Source organism: Nanorana parkeri, unplaced genomic scaffold (genome assembly GCF_000935625.1).
Source record: "Nanorana parkeri isolate BGI_ZX_2015 unplaced genomic scaffold, ASM93562v1 scaffold246, whole genome shotgun sequence".
NCBI lineage: Eukaryota > Metazoa > Chordata > Amphibia > Anura > Dicroglossidae > Nanorana > Nanorana parkeri.
The window spans coordinates 1,498,560-1,515,266 of NW_017306514.1; the positions used below are offsets into that span (position 1 = coordinate 1,498,560).

Consider the following 16,707-nt stretch of genomic DNA (forward strand, 5'->3'; position numbering starts at 1 on the left):
TCCCTTTATGGCATGCTGGCGAGTCCACTTCATCTGTTACTGAGGCAAACAACATCTCACCCTCTGGATTATGGGGACTCTTCCCAGACAGAGTACGATCACCACCTGCCGAAAGAACCGATGCTCACACAGATTATGCAGGTGATCCAGCAATGCTAGGCATCCCTGATTAACCACTTGAAGCCGGGGTGTTTACACCCCCTTCCCGGCCAGGCCATTTTTCAGTATTTAGCGCTGCAGTACTTTGACTGACGTTTATTCCGTCATGCAACGCTGTACTGAAATACATTTTATACAATTTTTTGGGGACAGATAGAGCTTTCTTTTGGTGGTATTTAATCACCACGGGGGGTTTTATTTTTTACTATATTTAGGAATAATTACTGAAAATGTTGAAAAACAAAAAAAAAGTTGTTTTTTTTTTTCACATTGTTGGGAGACAATTATTATTACCCAATTATTTTGGTGAAAGACGGGGTCACGTTTGGTAAATAGACACCAAACATGTCAAACTTAAAAATTGTGCGCACCTCAAAATCACAAAATTGACCATAGGCGACGCTTTAAAAGCTTTTACAGCTCATCAGTTTAGTGTTAAGTGATTAATGGCCCTAGAATTATTGCTCTCACTGCAACGTTCGCGATATGTAACGTGCGGTGTAATGGGCGCAACCGTCGTTTTCACAGGTATGCGCATCTGGCTCATGTTTGCATGCGTGTATTTATGGGTGGGGACTTTAAAAAAAATGTTTTTTATGTGTAACATTAAAAAAATTTTTGGAAACTTTCTTTTTTTTTTCTCCACTTTTTTTCTCTTCACTTTATTGCCATCAGATAAGGGGCTAAGAAACCCCCTTATGTGATAGCAAAAGAAGTGACAGGTCCTCTTTATGGAGACATCAGGGGTCTCCAAGACCCCTAATGTCACCTAGGATCCCCCTGATGAAGCAGAGATCTGCTTCATCAGCTTCTCTCCAGCGTCTGAAGCTGGAGAGTGACATGAAAATGCGAAAGTGATGTAATGTACAACACTTCCGCATTCTGACACCGGAGAGGGGACCGGAGGGAGATGGTGTACCAACCTCCCTCTGATACCCTGTCAGAGAGTTACTATGCTGGTCCCGGGCTCGCACCAGGCACAGCGGACTGGGGCCGCGGAGGGAGGGGGGGACATGGGCCGGCAGTTTATATAAGCCAACCACCGGCTCTATCGCTTGTATGTTAACGGGCATTGCTGCCTGTTTTTTAAATGTCTCTTACCCGCTCGGCGCGCCCGAGTGGGCGGGACTAACAGGCCTGTTACATCAAGGAAGCTCCTTGCCGGCCGTTTTTTTACAACGGCCGGCCGGGAAGCGGTTGAGCATATTGATACCCTCAAACTAAATTTCTCTATCCTAAAGGATGATGTGCCAATTTTTATTCCTAAGAAATCCAATATTTGCAATCTATCCAGCTGCTTGTTGGGAAACGTTTTAGCGGAGGAGATGGGAGCTGCAAAAAACACTTCATCTTCTCTTCTTTGATGCCAATACAACAATAGCACTGAACTTGAAGAATTCTAAACCTCTCAATTGCCCTAGCTTGCTACGATTGATTAACCAAGCCCTTCCCCTACAGTATATAGGATTACCTACTTCGCCAGAGGTTGTCCACAGAAGTTGGCAAAAATAGGCATTACCCTTTAAAATAAACAACCTTTCTAATTCTTTTACCTCTTTCACAATAGATTGCTGTATTAAATATAAAGCTATTTGTTATATCATTGTAGTTCATAAATAACAGCCCAGTATGCCAGGGTTACCAGGAGACCATTTTTATTTCTATACATCTTACATTATACCCATACACTTTGTACTTCTGTTCATGTCATGTTTGCACTTGTTGCACAGTACTCTTTGACTAAATACCCTGCATTTGGTATGGGTTACTTGTTATACACCTTGAATTGTATATGTAACAATTGTGTACCTTTTTGTAATGAAAATTAATAAAGGTATGAATTATGAATAGGATTCTGTATAGGGTTAAGTTAGGAAATATATCAAAGATTTATCACAGCGAAATATAGTTAAAAGACCATTCCAACCAAAATTGCTGTTTTAGTTTGTGGCAAAAGATGCAGAAATTAATTTTCTTACGGTTCTTGTATCGCTTGGACACACTATTGGCTCAATTTCTCACTTGCTTGGGTGCTCAGGTCTTCTGTGTGAGAATACCAGCTTTGTAGCTGAGGTACGGGGGCAAGAACAGCCATGTGATTGTGCAGCTCAGGCCCTCAGTGGACGTAAAAACCAGAAAGGTGGCTGAGCATACTAGGCTCCACTTATTCCTGAAATATCAGTATTCTCCAAAGGTTCAATTCAGGAAAAAACAGGTTGACTGTCAGGAGCATGCAGAAAGCCAGAACACCTGCTGGTGGCACTGTGGTCCCTTGGTTATATTGAGGCAATGCCAGTGTCTGCCAGCAGAACAGTGCACTTAGTTACTATGTGCTGCTGGGAGGCTTTTTAGCCCCATCTTTAGAAAAAGCAAGTGCCTCAGCATTGTGCCTGTTCACCTTATCTCTCCTGTCTGACTTGCATCCTCTGTACCTGTTCTGGCTGGCCTGCTCTTATCTGCTGTTCCCTCTGCCATCCTGTCCCCTTGACTGATCTCGCTTTGCCCTATTTCCTTTTGCCCATTTCCCTGAGATTACTTGTACATAGTTGGCTGATAGTTAGTCATTTGTTCCACTTGCACGAAGGTTACACTGTTTTGTTATTGGTTTATGTTTTGTATGTTGTATGTTCATAAATGTTGTGGTTCTCATTTGTTATCTTCGTATGTGTAATTTCTCCAGAACACTGGTAACCTTTTACTGGTTTCCTGATGAAGATGTTGCTACTGCCAGTTGGGGTATACCCCTTTGCACAGGAAAAGGAAGCACAAGTAATTATTTTTAGGCATACGGTCTCTTGTTGGAACCTAGTATGGAGTCCTTTATTAAGGGATCAGTCACTGCTCTGACATTCACTATAGATTTCACCTTGAGCTGTTGAGCACTCTAAGGCCTCATTCACACTAAGAGCCGGCCCGTACAGATGTGTGCGACGTGCACGGCCGTATTGGGCTGCTCCCGTGAAGGACAAGTGCTGCGTGTAATTTGTACGCAGCAGCCTGTTCTTCTCTATGGGAGTACGCCGCCGTACGCTCATCTGAACTGTACGTTAGTGCATCCATGTCTGCGTACGAGTGCGGACACCTGTACCCGCACTAACGTGCAGTTTGGGTGAGCGTACAGCTGCGTACCCCCATAGAGAAGAACAAGCTGCTGTATACAAATCGCATGCAGCACCTGTCCTTCCCGGGAGCGGCCTGATATGGTCGTGCACACCACATAGATCTATATGGGCGGACAGTAAGCTGTGAGAATGAGGCCATAACAACAGGCTTTTACCAACAGATTGTTAATAAAAACTGGAAATAAGTGTAAAGGAGCCAAGAGCTCCAGCTGCTAGCTGCCTGTGGATATATAAACATAAATAAATATAATATGTGCAAAACCACTTTACAATCCTTTTAAGCGACAATGGATTGCGAGTATTAAACCACTATAGTGTAGCCATAGTCTTTGCACCCTCCTTTTCCTTTCTTCTATCGTCTATCTGTATTTGATAGATTAACTTGACCTGTATCTTCCCTTAGTCCATCTTGAAGCAGAAGTTGCTGCCTAAGATCCTCAATGCAGTTTTTCCCATAATGTGTGCGGAGCCACCACTTGGGCAGTTAGACCCTGAAGACCAGGAAGATGAGGATGAGTTATTGGAAGATCAGGCAGAGGTGCAGTTACCCAAGCACTATGCAGTTCAGGTCTGTCATGATAAAAAACATGCATTAAAAAGTTGTATTGCATGATTATTATTTTTGTATAAACATTTTTAATTTGAATTTTTTTTTTTTTTTATAGGTGATTGATATCCTGGCCCTTCATCTGCCTCCTGAGAAATTGTTTTCTCAACTGGTAAATGAACTGACATCTGCTATTACTAACTTTTATTCATGTGTCTGTGGCTTTGCTATTTATCTCAGTAGTGTCTCTACCATGTATACAATGGCTGCTATCAATGATAGTGATTGAAGCTATAACTATATTTTTGGACACCAGTAGAACATCCTCATTAAAAACATTTCCAATTGTCTCAGACAGTTATTACAACTTCACATTTATGTTTGAATCTTTGAGCCTGGCTTGCTTTCCTCTATGCTCTTCTACTAGAATTGTTTCAACATTACTGTATTGCTGTAGCTACATTTTGCAAATAGAGCCTTACCCACCTTTTTTTCCCCCAGACCCCACTCATGGAGCCATGTCTTCTTAGTAAAAATCCCTACGAGCGGAAAGCTGGTCTTATGTGTCTTGCCGTTCTCAGTGAGGGCTGTGCGGATCACATCCGGAACAAGTATGTATGTTGACCATGCGTATTATTCTAAATCATTTTTCCTATTGTTTCTGAACTGTCATTTTTGACCTTCTGTTGATAGAAAAACAGTAGAAAGGTATCTACGTTTGTTTTGCTTCTGTTGATAGAAACACCAATATATATACTTGCAAAAATGTTGTGGCCAGCTGCGCTTAAAAGCATCCGGAAGGCTTGGCAGCGAAAGGGTTAATGAGAGAAACTTGGAGGCTGTTAATGGCCTTAATACTGTATCACTAATTTAGGGCAAGCATGGAGTCAGGAAAGTAAAATCCCATGATCATCATACTTGTTTGGATCAGTGACTCTGAATATATTAAAGTGACACTCACTCAGGAGTTAAGTCTTAAAATGCATTCAACTACGCTAAGGCCCCTTTCTGACCACCCTAGTGATACATATTGGATGTTACCACTGTGGCATCCGTGTCTGCAGTTTTTTTTCCTCCATCTTGCGATGGAGGAAAAAACTGAAATGATTGGACCACATGATTGGTCTATGGGGAATCGGATGTAAACTGACATGTCTGTTTACATCCTATTACCCCCGATCCAGCACGATCAGGTCCGGCTAAACGGAACACTGTTCCATTTGTTTTTCAGGACCTGGTCGGAGCCGGGGGCAATCAGATGTAAACGGATACCCATCCGTTTAGATCCAGCTACCCATAGTACCCATAGACTTGTATTAGGCATCCAATGAAAAACTGACCGGGGGACCTGATCGGACCTCCCATCTGAAAGGGGCCGAAGTATTAACAAAAATGTATCCTATTTGTACATCACTCAGATGTAGATCCTCAAATCATCTCTGAATTGGTGCTGACAATGTCGTTCCTCCTATAAGGTGGTTAATACTACGTTTTTTACTGACCTAAATGGCATTATTTTATGTTCATACAAAGTTTAAAATACTTTTCTGTTACAGGCACCTCCAGTCTATGCTACAGTTGGTTTGCCAGGCCATCTCAGATGAGAGCCATGTTGTCAGGAATGCAGCCCTGTATGCCATGGGACAGTTTTCTGAACATCTACAGGTAATGTACTTATTTTTTAAGTTACAAGCCCAATTCAATAAGGTATAATGATTGTTATTTGCCATAATTATTTTTATTTTCAGCTAGGAAAGCTGAAAATAAGCCATACTTCTGAAAATGATCATTTAGTAAGCTGGGTATATTCCTTATATTTGGCTTTCTAGCCAGTCTAGTTTCATCTTTTTGCCTCACAACTTGAGTTTATGCTCATGTGCTTCATGCTCTTTATACTCTTTGCCACAGATGGACGTTTCTGTTCTATCTTTGGCCTCGCTTACAGTGAACCTGTGCTTTGCTTATGAAGGGCAAAGCAGCAGGTTGGTTGACAATGCCAGACACTGCAGCAGCTTATAGTTGCCTTCCCTTTGCTGCCTCTCCTTGCTATGTTCTGCCTCCAGGGGCAAAGCAAATTGTCTTTGTGTTCACTCCAGGGTGTAATGTGTGAGTTACACAGGGCTGGTGACTCCTCCTGCCATGATGTGACAGCACTGGATGCCTGAGCAGCCAATCAACAAGCATCTGTGACTGACTGTCAACAAGCATCTGTCACCTTGCTCCCCCATACCTGGAGATCACTTTTAAAAGCTGAGCAGGGGAAAAAGTGAGTTTACTATAGGCTGTTGGGGGCTCCATTAAAGTAAACTGGTTACACACACAAGCATATATTACCACACAGCACTAAGATAGTGAAATAAATGAACTTTTGCACGATGTTCTAATTATTCGAGTTTCACCTGTATATGTAATCTTGCATACAAGGACATTTCTCATAGTAGGGATAGAGATTTGCTTCAGCTAATTACTAAGTATCAGATTAGTAGTATGTTCTTAAACAAGTACCGCAGCGCTGAATACTGAAAAATGGCCTGGATGGGAAGGGGGTTTAACACCGCGGATGTCAACTGGTTAATATTTACATTTCTGCTGATATACATGTGAGATTTTTAACTCTTTCAGATGATCCATTTCTACTTGCTATTGTTTTTTTTGCTTTCATGGTGGAATTGCAGACTAGCACCTTGTCGTTGCCATAGAGCATGGGAGATTTGTCTGCTCTCAGGCTGAACACTTTGAAGTTTGCTGCAGAGCATGAAATCGAATGCCCTAGTCAGCCAGCACCTACAAGTTTATGTCAGTGAAAAAGGCAGGGGTTTCCTTGACCAGCCTATTGCAGCGGAACAATGGCAGTAATGACAAGTTTTCTAACTGTTCTGGTTGCTCATTAGCCCTGAGAGGGGTTGGCTAGCATTGTGTACAGGCAACTTCATACATTCAATGATGAGAACTGCCATATCTAATGGCTTTGTGGTACCCCCTTTACCAAATTCCTGCATCTGGACCCCTCACTCCCTCCTTTTTATTTACTTACAGCAGACAAACTCCCCCTCTACCCCTCCGCTATAACCCCACCCCCATCCAAGAGGGTGCACATACCATGGGGTGCTGATCAGAGTGGCTGCTGTTGCTTCCGGGGTGGCCTGGGGACAATGCAGTGTTGGGAGAGGGGTGCTGAGCATAAGAGCAGCAGCGCAGGGGTGGCCATCTTGATTACACCATCCTCAGTGCTTTGCTTTTGCTGCTGCCAGCTCTGGAGCCGTTGGTGCTGCCTGCCCTGTGCAACGCGCTAGCCGCTCCGTATCCCTCCACGCACCGCTGCTTGGGCACTCTGCTTACTGGAACTTCACACTGGAAACTGACACTGGGACTGCTACTGGTCGAGGCTGCGCCCTAGGCAGCAGTGTGCCCTGGACTACTGCCTAGTTTGCCTAGTGGCAGCACTGGCTCTACATGTGTTACTCTTATTTCGATGTCTTATCTGTCTGTAAGTACTCTCACTAGTACAAGGGGTTCTGCCAACTGCACCATGAAAGCTGCTATCAAAGGAATACAATGGTTTCTACATACAATAGTAGTGGATGAAGAAAATGTGTTCTATAATCTACAGCAAGAAAGTAGTTTTTCTTTGTCTTGTCCTGACGTGTTTTGATCACTCTCATATATTTGCGTTCGTCACTGTTTTCATTACTTTTCATTATAGCCTCTTGCCTCTTTCTTTCATAGCCGGACATCAGTAGCTATGCAGATTCTGTACTCCCACTACTCCTGGAGTATTTGTCACGGGTGGATCCTTCTCATACGTCTCACCTCACCAAGGCTTATTTCGCCCTTGAGAACTTTGTGGAGAACCTTGGTGAGAGCTGAGGCTACAACTTCCATATATAATGATACTGATGTGTATAGAATTCTAGGATTGCAAGTGATGTATGTGAATGCAGCATATTGAGCCATGTGCATACCCAGGGGATTTTTCTTGAATAGTTTATGGACATTTCTGTGATCATAGATATCCTAGGTATCTTTAGCCTTTTTGAGTGACTTAATAAACCGTTATAATGAAAATCTACTAAATGCTGCTAGCAACAGGAGGACTAGATAAAGTAGACCTTCAAATTGTGCTTAATGTATATGTAAACCAAAAACAGCATTTTTGTATATTGCAGCTTATCAACGCTTAGATGTGGTGGTTACCTTAGGTTGTATTTTTTGCAGGTTAAGTACTTTAGTACAGAAAAATATCTGTTGATCCTGCCAGAAATCCACTGTCTGTAATTTCCTGAACTGAAATCTCAATGTTGACCAGCTATCTTCTGTGGAAAAACAGAACACGTACCCTCTATGTAATGTAGATAAGGAAGAGGTGTTTGTAGTCCAAACCAGGGGCGAAGCCTAGGGTACAATTGTGCTTCTCACCCTAGGACAGTATGTGTATTTGCAGGATAACCAGCTAAAAGTTAGGGGGGAAAAAAGAAATCTAATGGAACCACCACATTTGAGGACTGGTAAACTATAAAATATAAAATTTTTGTTGTAGGATTTCAGATACAGTTTACAGTAAATGTGTTATGTGAGGACTGTCATTGCCAACCTTATGAAAATGCCACCTGTGTCCTGGCTTACTGGTTTTAATACTTTGACTCGCTGCCCCTTAACCTCCCTGGCGGTATGATTTTTTTATTTTTTTTTTTATTTTTTCGTTCTATATTTTTTTGTTAAACTTTTGAATCTCCCGCCGGTTCCGCCCCCCTGCGACGCAGACGCTCGCAAGTGACGGAACCTGGAAGACGGATGCCGGCATCGGCCGGAGGACACAGCACGGGTCGAGGGACAAGGTAAGAGACGTGCTGTGTATTCCCAAGTGTGGCTTGGGGTTACCGCTTGTGGTATAGAAAATGAACCCCGAGCCACACTCGGGAGTACCGCTGAGGAGGTTAAAAAGTATGCGCATCCAAAAAGTCGGTTGTTATCTGCTCTTGTATCTGGTTAGTGTCCCAGAGTATTAAAGTAAGAGGACTGGCATTTTTAGAAGGTGAGATCAACTTTGGCAACATCCTTGTATCCCTTATGACAGGTTTTCTTTAAAGTGACACTAAACTCAGGAATTAAACCTTAACAATACATTCAAGTACCTTTTAAATAATAACAAAAATGTATCTTATTTGTGTATCACTCAGCTGTAGATCCTCAAATCATCTCTGAATTGGTGCTGACACTGTCCTTCCTTCTGGTGGGTGACTACTTTTGTTCCCCATGGTCCCTGTGTGTGTTGTAAAGTAGTCAACGCTCCAAGCTCGCTCCCATGATGGACTACAATCTCAATACAAATTAGTAAATTAAATATGAGATTGTAGTCTATCACAGGAGCAGGGATCCCAACCTGAAAAAAAGTAAATTCAGGGAGGTGCCCTTTCCACCCCCTTGGGGGGTGGGGCTGTAGAGCACCCCCTGAAATGATGGCAGATGGCAAAGAAGCTAATCCTTCCTGTGCTATTTGCTGGGGTTCTTTTTTAGTATTCTGACAGCTGCTGCCATCAGAATAATAAAAAAAAAAAAACAGCATAGGAATGAATAGCTAAATTGCTTTTGGCTATTTCAATTTGCAATAGCCAGCTGGCTATTGCACCCACCCACTGCTGCTGTCAATCAGCAGAGGAAACGAAAAGTAGCCACCCTCCAGAAGGAAGGACAGTGTCAGAACCAATTCAGAGATTATTTGAGGAGCCACAGCCAAGTGATACACAAATAAGATACAATATTGTTAATAGTTAAGGTACTTGAATGCATTTTTAAGATTTAACTCCTGAGTTTAGTGTCACTTTAACTCTGTTCTTTTATTGAAGCGTTTACTTCCTTCAGACACTAAGGGCCAGTGTTGACTCTCTATGGCTGCTTATTTCCCCATACACGTTAGCGGAATACAAATGCAGCTTGAAACAGGTTAGCTGCTGTTCTGAAGGAGGTCAAATACATATGTCATTGAATTCTGAATAATCACAGAAGCATTTTAAACTAATGTCAAACGCACACTTGTCAGCCAAAGCCCATCAACACTTTTTGCCTAGAATTGATTCTTAGAGCACACTTGCATGCAATCGCTGTTTTTTGTCTTGGTGTAGCACAATAATTTTGGTCTAATAAAGTTCTTGTCTATTGCATGAGAAATATTTTTCCTATTTGGTAAATGGTCGCCAATTTGATTTCTTGAGCGTACAATTGGCGAACAAGGTTTTATAATGTGATTTTGTTTTTTTTCCTCTTGCAGGAAGCAGAATTGAACCATACCTTCCCACTCTGATGGAGCGAATATTGGGGTGCATGAGCAGCTCCAGTAGCCCCAAATTAAAGGAGTTATCAATAAGTGCTCTAGGAGCTATTGGTGAGGAAGCATATCTCCTTTTTTTTGTGGCATTTAAACTAAACCTGTAGTGATTATATAGTAATACAAGGTGTCTACTTGTAGGTTTCCCTTTCTTTTTTAACCATTTGTGTGATTATACAATCACCAAGGGGATAATTTACTGTTGCAGCCACCTGTGTCACCTACCTGCACATTTAAGTTAAAAAGTGCATCATAATGCTGTTCTTTTTATACTCAAACAGTTCCTAGCTCCCAGTCCCTGAAAACATGTATGTTTGCCAGCGTAGGGTGTTGGCAGTCTTATATGGGCTGATTATCTCACATGGCATAGCCTCCCATTCTTGGGGTGCAATCTAATGTGTGTTTTTTTTTTTTTTGAAGGTAAAGCAAGGAAAATTAAATTTTGCCATGGGGGAAAACTTTTAACACTTCCACAGGAAATATTAGCTTAAATTTTCATTATTGCAAACTATTGTAGCACAAAAGTATTATTCGGCATTGTTTGCATCTAAAAATGAATCCATTGAAATTAATAACGAGCAAAATGCAGGTATCTGTGCTTTTTTTTGTAAGTTTGTAGTGCAGCCATGGCAAACATTTGGATCGAGCGGGGCAGAGTTAGAGCCCCTCCTCGGATTTTTATTGCCATCTGTGTTTTTTGGTGGGAAATTTCCCCTCTCTTCCTGTTGCGACAAAATGTGATGGGAAATCTGGACAAGTGGGACATGAACAAAAGTTCCTGTACACCGATCTCATCTGAACACCATGAACACAGAAATGCTCAGCCCCGATCACTTCTGAATTCAGAGCTTCACTTTGCCCACAAGCTACTATACTCTCCTTTTCTTCACACCCCATCCACCTTCATATAGAGACATATATGAGACATAGCCAAATACATAAAGACATGCTGGTCAGAGCTTACCCAAGGCTAAGAACCACAACCATGTGACAGAGCAGGGTCCTAGATATTGGGTGCTCAAGCTAGCAGCACTGTATCCAAAGACATGCTGGAAAGTTAATTGACTCCTGTCTAAATTGGCCCTTGTATGTATGCATGTGAGAGAGGGACCCTAGATTGTAAGCTCCTCAAGGGCAGAGACTGATGTGAATGTGCAGTATGTAAAGCGCTGAATGAATTGATGCCGCTATATAAATACCTGTAATAAACTCAGTCTATGACCGTTTTTATGATTTCCTCCTCAGCCAGTGGTGCTGAAGAATTACTAAGGCCATATTTCTCACCTGTCATGGAAGTACTAAAAGTCCATCTAATGCAGACAGGGGAAGAAGGGAGACCAGTACAGCTGCAGTGTCTGGGTAAGGGTAAAGTAAAGATGATTGAAACATATTGTATTGTGAATACATTGCTTCCTTTTGTGATTTGTGCCTTTTTTTTGTCCCCTCAGAAACCCTTGCTGTCCTGGTCTACTCACTAGGGAAAGAATCCTTCCTGCCTTTGGCTGAAGATTGCTGTCTCCTAGGACTCAATTTGTGTGACAGAATCGATGATCCAAGTATGAGAAGTTGTGCGTGAGTATCAGTATACCCTATATAGTGAAGAGTTTCAGATGAAGTGTCTTGTGAAAGTCATATTCCACTTTTAACCAGATAAGTAATATTATTGCAGAGGGGCAGGAAATGATGGGAAGTCTCTCCAAACATAGAGAGACAGGAGCAAAAAAGCTTTACTTTTACTAACTAAAACAGGGAAGAGTTTAGGACCCCTCTGAGGTTTTCACAGCAATGTTGAGATTCATCAACAGGCATGCCTAAAGGCAGTCCATTCACCTATAAAGGTGCATGGGCACACCAGAATCCAGCACAGCTTAATGCTATAAATGTTCTTTCAGGGAATCGGTTACAACCTTCAGTTTAATAGAGGTATGCTATTGCCCGCGATTAACAAATGACCTAACTTTAAGAATCTTTGGTTTGAACCATCAAGTAAGGTACACTATACATTATGGCATGTTAAAATGGACTCTTTCAAACATGGATTCCATCTAACCTTGTTTCAAAACAATAAGTTGTGGGGAAAAAAAGAGAAACAATTGAGGTTTCTGTGCTTCTAAAAGTTGTATACAGATGAAAGTATTTAAACATTGGGTGTTTATCTGGCCTCTTTTTCATCATTTCACACATGCATTGGACTGATCGAGGAATAAGTATTTTGTATGCTTAATTGAAATCGATTTTATGTTAACTGTATTTTTTGTTCAGCATGCGTGTGTTAAATGATTTCTGATTTTAGCCCCTAGACCAGGGGTAGCCAAACTTCAGCCCCCTAGCGGTGAAACTACAATTCCCATGAGGCATTGCGAGACTGACAGACATGACTTCCAGTGGCAAATGCATGATGTGATTTGTAGTTTCACCACAGCTGGGGTCAAAGTTTGGCTACCCTTGCCCTAGACTATATATTTGCTTCTTCATAAAGTCTAAATTCTTTTAAATCAGTGGTTCTCAACCTGTGTAACCTCCGGACCCACATTTGCCCTTGATCATTAAGTCACATCGCAATAGAATGCACGGCATTGCGGTACCGAGCATTCCGGTTCGGGCAATTGAACTGTGGGCAGTAGGAGCGTTTGGGTGCCATTCAAATGAATGGCAATGCACCTCCCACACCAGAACGCATAGTAGGTGCGATTGCGTGGTACAGTGCGATACGGGACTGTTCAATTAACGCACTGCACTAGTGTGAACGGGCCCTCAAAAACACTGACGGACACGCACAACTCACAGACACAATCTCACACACTCAGACATTCTCAACCACACATACACCCTTTCAAAAAAAATTAAATTTCTTTTTTCATTTTTTTAGGATCCACCCAATCTTCCTACCTTACAAGAACTAGAGTGGATCCTCAGCCTGGGGTCCAGTGTGAGCTGCTGTGCTGTGAATGAGCTCCATTCATATGGGCATTGCTTGTACCACTCCCTTGCTTGCCCTGTAGAGGTGCCTGGTGCCAGAATGTGATGTCATTCCGGTCCAGGCACATCTACAGGCACATGAGGGAGCTGTAAGCAATGCATGTATGGAAGTAGCTCCCTCGTGGCAATAGCCCCAGCCCACTCCACTTCAAGCTGACACTCGGTACCAGGCAGTATATTTTAAATGGCTGCTTAGCTCAAGAACTGACATTGCTGCGCTAGGAGGAGGCTGGGGAGCCTCTCATCTTCAAAAGTGGAAGGCACGTGGCGACCCACTGAACAGGGTCGGGACCCACTTTTGGGTCACGACCCACCAGTTGAGAACCAAGGCTTTAAATAAAGCTATATAACAGCTCTGCACATTTTATTACAGTTTTATTAGTAACATGCATATGCATATTTTGTGTGCTACTTCTTTTTATTAATTTTAATGAACCATATATTACAGCTACCACTTGTTTGGTGCTATATCAGAAGTTATGGAGGATAATATTTCTCATCACCTTGAGAAAATGACAACCTTGCTGCTTCTGTCCCTAAAATCAAGAGAAGGAATCGTGGTAAGTAGTACCTTTACACTTGCTCAGAGAAGAGACACTATGTGCTGTCATATACCCCACTGCAGTGAAATATATTAATATTTTCTTTGATTCAGTTATCACAACGTCTGGCCGTAGGTGTCTGGTGGCCATGCCAGTCCATCTTTAGATTATCTGGGGATCCCTAAAACCCCAGCACTTTATTAGTCAATTGTCATTGGTTCAGATTCCTGTTTGATAACTGGCCTGCATCCTGTTGTTGCCTAAGCCTTTCTGTTGGCTATCAAATGCCAAAAGGAAGGCACTATGGTTGGATTGGGTAGACCAGTTTTCTTCAACTAGGAAGCAATGTGTTCTGTAGTTGTCTAATAAATTATTGGAGTTTTGGTGCTCTAAACATAAATTGGCAACAACCCGACCCCTAAAAATGCCTGCTTTATGTACCTGGGGCCTCCTTACAAAGCAAGGTGAACCCACTAGTTTCCTTGAAAACTACTAGATGCCTGCATATACATCTGCATACCTTAACAATGTACTTCAGAAGCTTTGAAACCTGCTCTGTTATGCAAATCTCAACACGTTTTCGTGGTAGGGCACCTTCCCTCTGCTGAGCTTTACCTTTGGCCAAAAATAGTGAGGTTGTGGAGTGGGCAGGTCAGAGTGCAATGTGAAGATTTTTGGGGCTCATGGGACACCGCAGGAATGGGGACCTATATGCAACCCCTTTAAAGCTTGCAAGAGCTTGTAATCTACTAGATTGCAAGCTGTCACAAGCAGGGCCCTCCTAACCCTTCTGTATTGAAATTGTATTGTTGACTGTATTGTATCCCTCCATTTTTGTAAATTATAATTGGCAACAAGAACAAACAAAAGGTAGATATTGTAAATGAGAACGTGAGCATAAAATGAACCCGCATGCCGTTTAGCTGCCCAAAGTGGGAGCACCTGCTGGTCATTGAGGAGGGACTATTGAGTGGCAGGGTTAAAGTACTGGTTCCAGTGTCAGTGGGGCAAGTTGAGCACTAAGGTTAGTGAGAACGTTTGAACCAGGGGCTTGCCAGGTCCACATAAACCTGGCTTAGGGTTAACAAACTTGCACACACTATAAGGCTCCTGCGTTTTGATATAATAAATTTGATCATCTTTGCTCAGCTGTCAGGTTCATTTTAAGGGTCATTGCTTACAGCTTTGTTTGTCTCTGGCTGCTTTTGTGTCTTTTGTTTAAAGGAGGACAGTGGCAAGAATCAAAGGCGCCAGTGAATAATACAACAAAAAAAGCGAACATGCAATTTGGAAATATACCAGAGTCATAAGGATACAAACAATAAAATGTTCTGCGTTTCTGGGTGCTCACAACCTTTAACATTTTAGAGAGGAGATTTATAGCCCTTACTATAAAATCTTTTTATTGTACAGGTCACTGAGGAACACTACAGACTTGTTGAGTAAGCCCTCCTTACAGGAGATTGGACACCTATAAACTTTTTGGCTGTAGATGGAATTTGGTTGAAGAGGAAGCAGTAGTAGAGTACAAATAATTTTTTGTTGGGGGGGGTTTAGTTTTTTTTTTTTATTTAACGGTATCACCTGGGGGTTTTAGTGAAATATCGGGGGTTTAAACAGACCATTATGTCCCTTCCACAACCTGCTGTTTCTGCTGATAGACAGAAGAGAGAAGCAGGGGTTGGGGGGCACACAAGGGACATGGAGGGAAGCAGATTGCTGGCTGACACGGGGAGGATCACTGACAGGCAGGAACAGATCAGAGTGGGGGAAACAGGACACCAGATTTTGAATGAATGGCTTTGATCAGTTGCTTTGTCAGCCTCTGATGACAGCTATTCATTTACTCAAAAGAGTCTAGGGGACCCTTCTGTTATAAGTTTATAGCAAGGGAGAATACAGCCAATGTAAGGCATACTGACCTGGCCAGCTGGAAGTGGTTCTGTTCCGCTGTATACCTTTGGTGGCAGTGAAAGGGTTAAAACCAGAAAGTCAGGCCCCAGGAGCAATGTGAAAGTAAATTAGAGAGGGACATTGAAGATGATTTGCTGGCTAATAAAGGTAATGACAGGCATCTTGTGGTGTGTGCCCTTAGGCAGTAATTAAAGTGACTTTTGTTTTATTATACTAGTCATCTTTCTGTGCCTTGACCCCTAAGTTGACCAACATACAACATGAAATGTTTTATTTGTTTCATTCTTGCCTTTAATCCCTTGCTTCCATTTGTATTTACATTCTAAAAGCTGCATTACAATGAAAATCATTCGTTCATGTTGTTTGATGACGAGGCTGTTGATGAAGATGCAATAATTCAAGAAGAGGAGGATGAAGATCCTGATGTTGAGGGGTAATGTTACAGCTATCTATCATTCTCTACTTTACTTTTGTAAGGAAATTGACATTGCAGAAAAAAAACCCTAGGCTGCAAAAAATGGTATAGTGTCTGTCTTCTATATATTTTCTAGGTCAATGCACTTCGCTGTAGAGCTGCAACTAATGATTATTTTCATAATCGATTAGTTGGCCGATTAATTTTTTCAATTAATCGGATAAAAAGAAAATGTAATCTTTTTATGTGAAATAAAATACACAAATGGAGTGTTACAAAGTTTACTTCAGAATAAAACTGCATGCACATTTTTTGCAATTGCACTGCACTGGAACACACGGCATTGCAGTACTGCGTGATTCAGTGTAGGAGATCGACTGCGGACAGGAGGCGCATTTGGGGTGCATTAAAATGGATGGTACCACAATGCACATCCAGCAGCAGAATTTGTCAGGCTAAAATTAAAAATGACTTTTTCCCACCTTATTTATTTATTTTGTTATAATTGTATGCATTTTAATAGACATTTCAATTATTTCCGTGGATTTAAAAAATCTGACCAATAATCAATTGATAGCTATGAATATTGTCCCAAGAATTATTGCTCTCTTTCTGTGGCGCATCCGGCGATACAGAAGGAAGCATCTCAGGCATGGTGTGGGGTCGGAGAAGGGGGATGGGGGAGAACAGAGAAGCATCAGAGGAGA

At 42.0% G+C, this 16,707-nt stretch overlaps 1 protein-coding gene across 1 annotated transcript in view; it reads left to right on the top strand.

Annotated features, from left to right (window-relative positions):
- IPO4 (importin 4) overlaps nt 1-16,707 on the top strand; it is an 82,693-nt gene that overhangs the window by 18,802 nt on the left and 47,184 nt on the right. The window contains exons 10-19 of the mRNA XM_018556682.1: nt 3,685-3,849; nt 3,947-4,000; nt 4,330-4,439; nt 5,385-5,493; nt 7,555-7,684; nt 10,094-10,207; nt 11,396-11,509; nt 11,599-11,722; nt 13,578-13,689; nt 15,915-16,018. Coding sequence (XP_018412184.1) covers nt 3,685-3,849; nt 3,947-4,000; nt 4,330-4,439; nt 5,385-5,493; nt 7,555-7,684; nt 10,094-10,207; nt 11,396-11,509; nt 11,599-11,722; nt 13,578-13,689; nt 15,915-16,018 — 1,136 coding nt within the window. The remainder of the gene's footprint in view (nt 1-3,684; nt 3,850-3,946; nt 4,001-4,329; nt 4,440-5,384; nt 5,494-7,554; nt 7,685-10,093; nt 10,208-11,395; nt 11,510-11,598; nt 11,723-13,577; nt 13,690-15,914; nt 16,019-16,707) is intronic.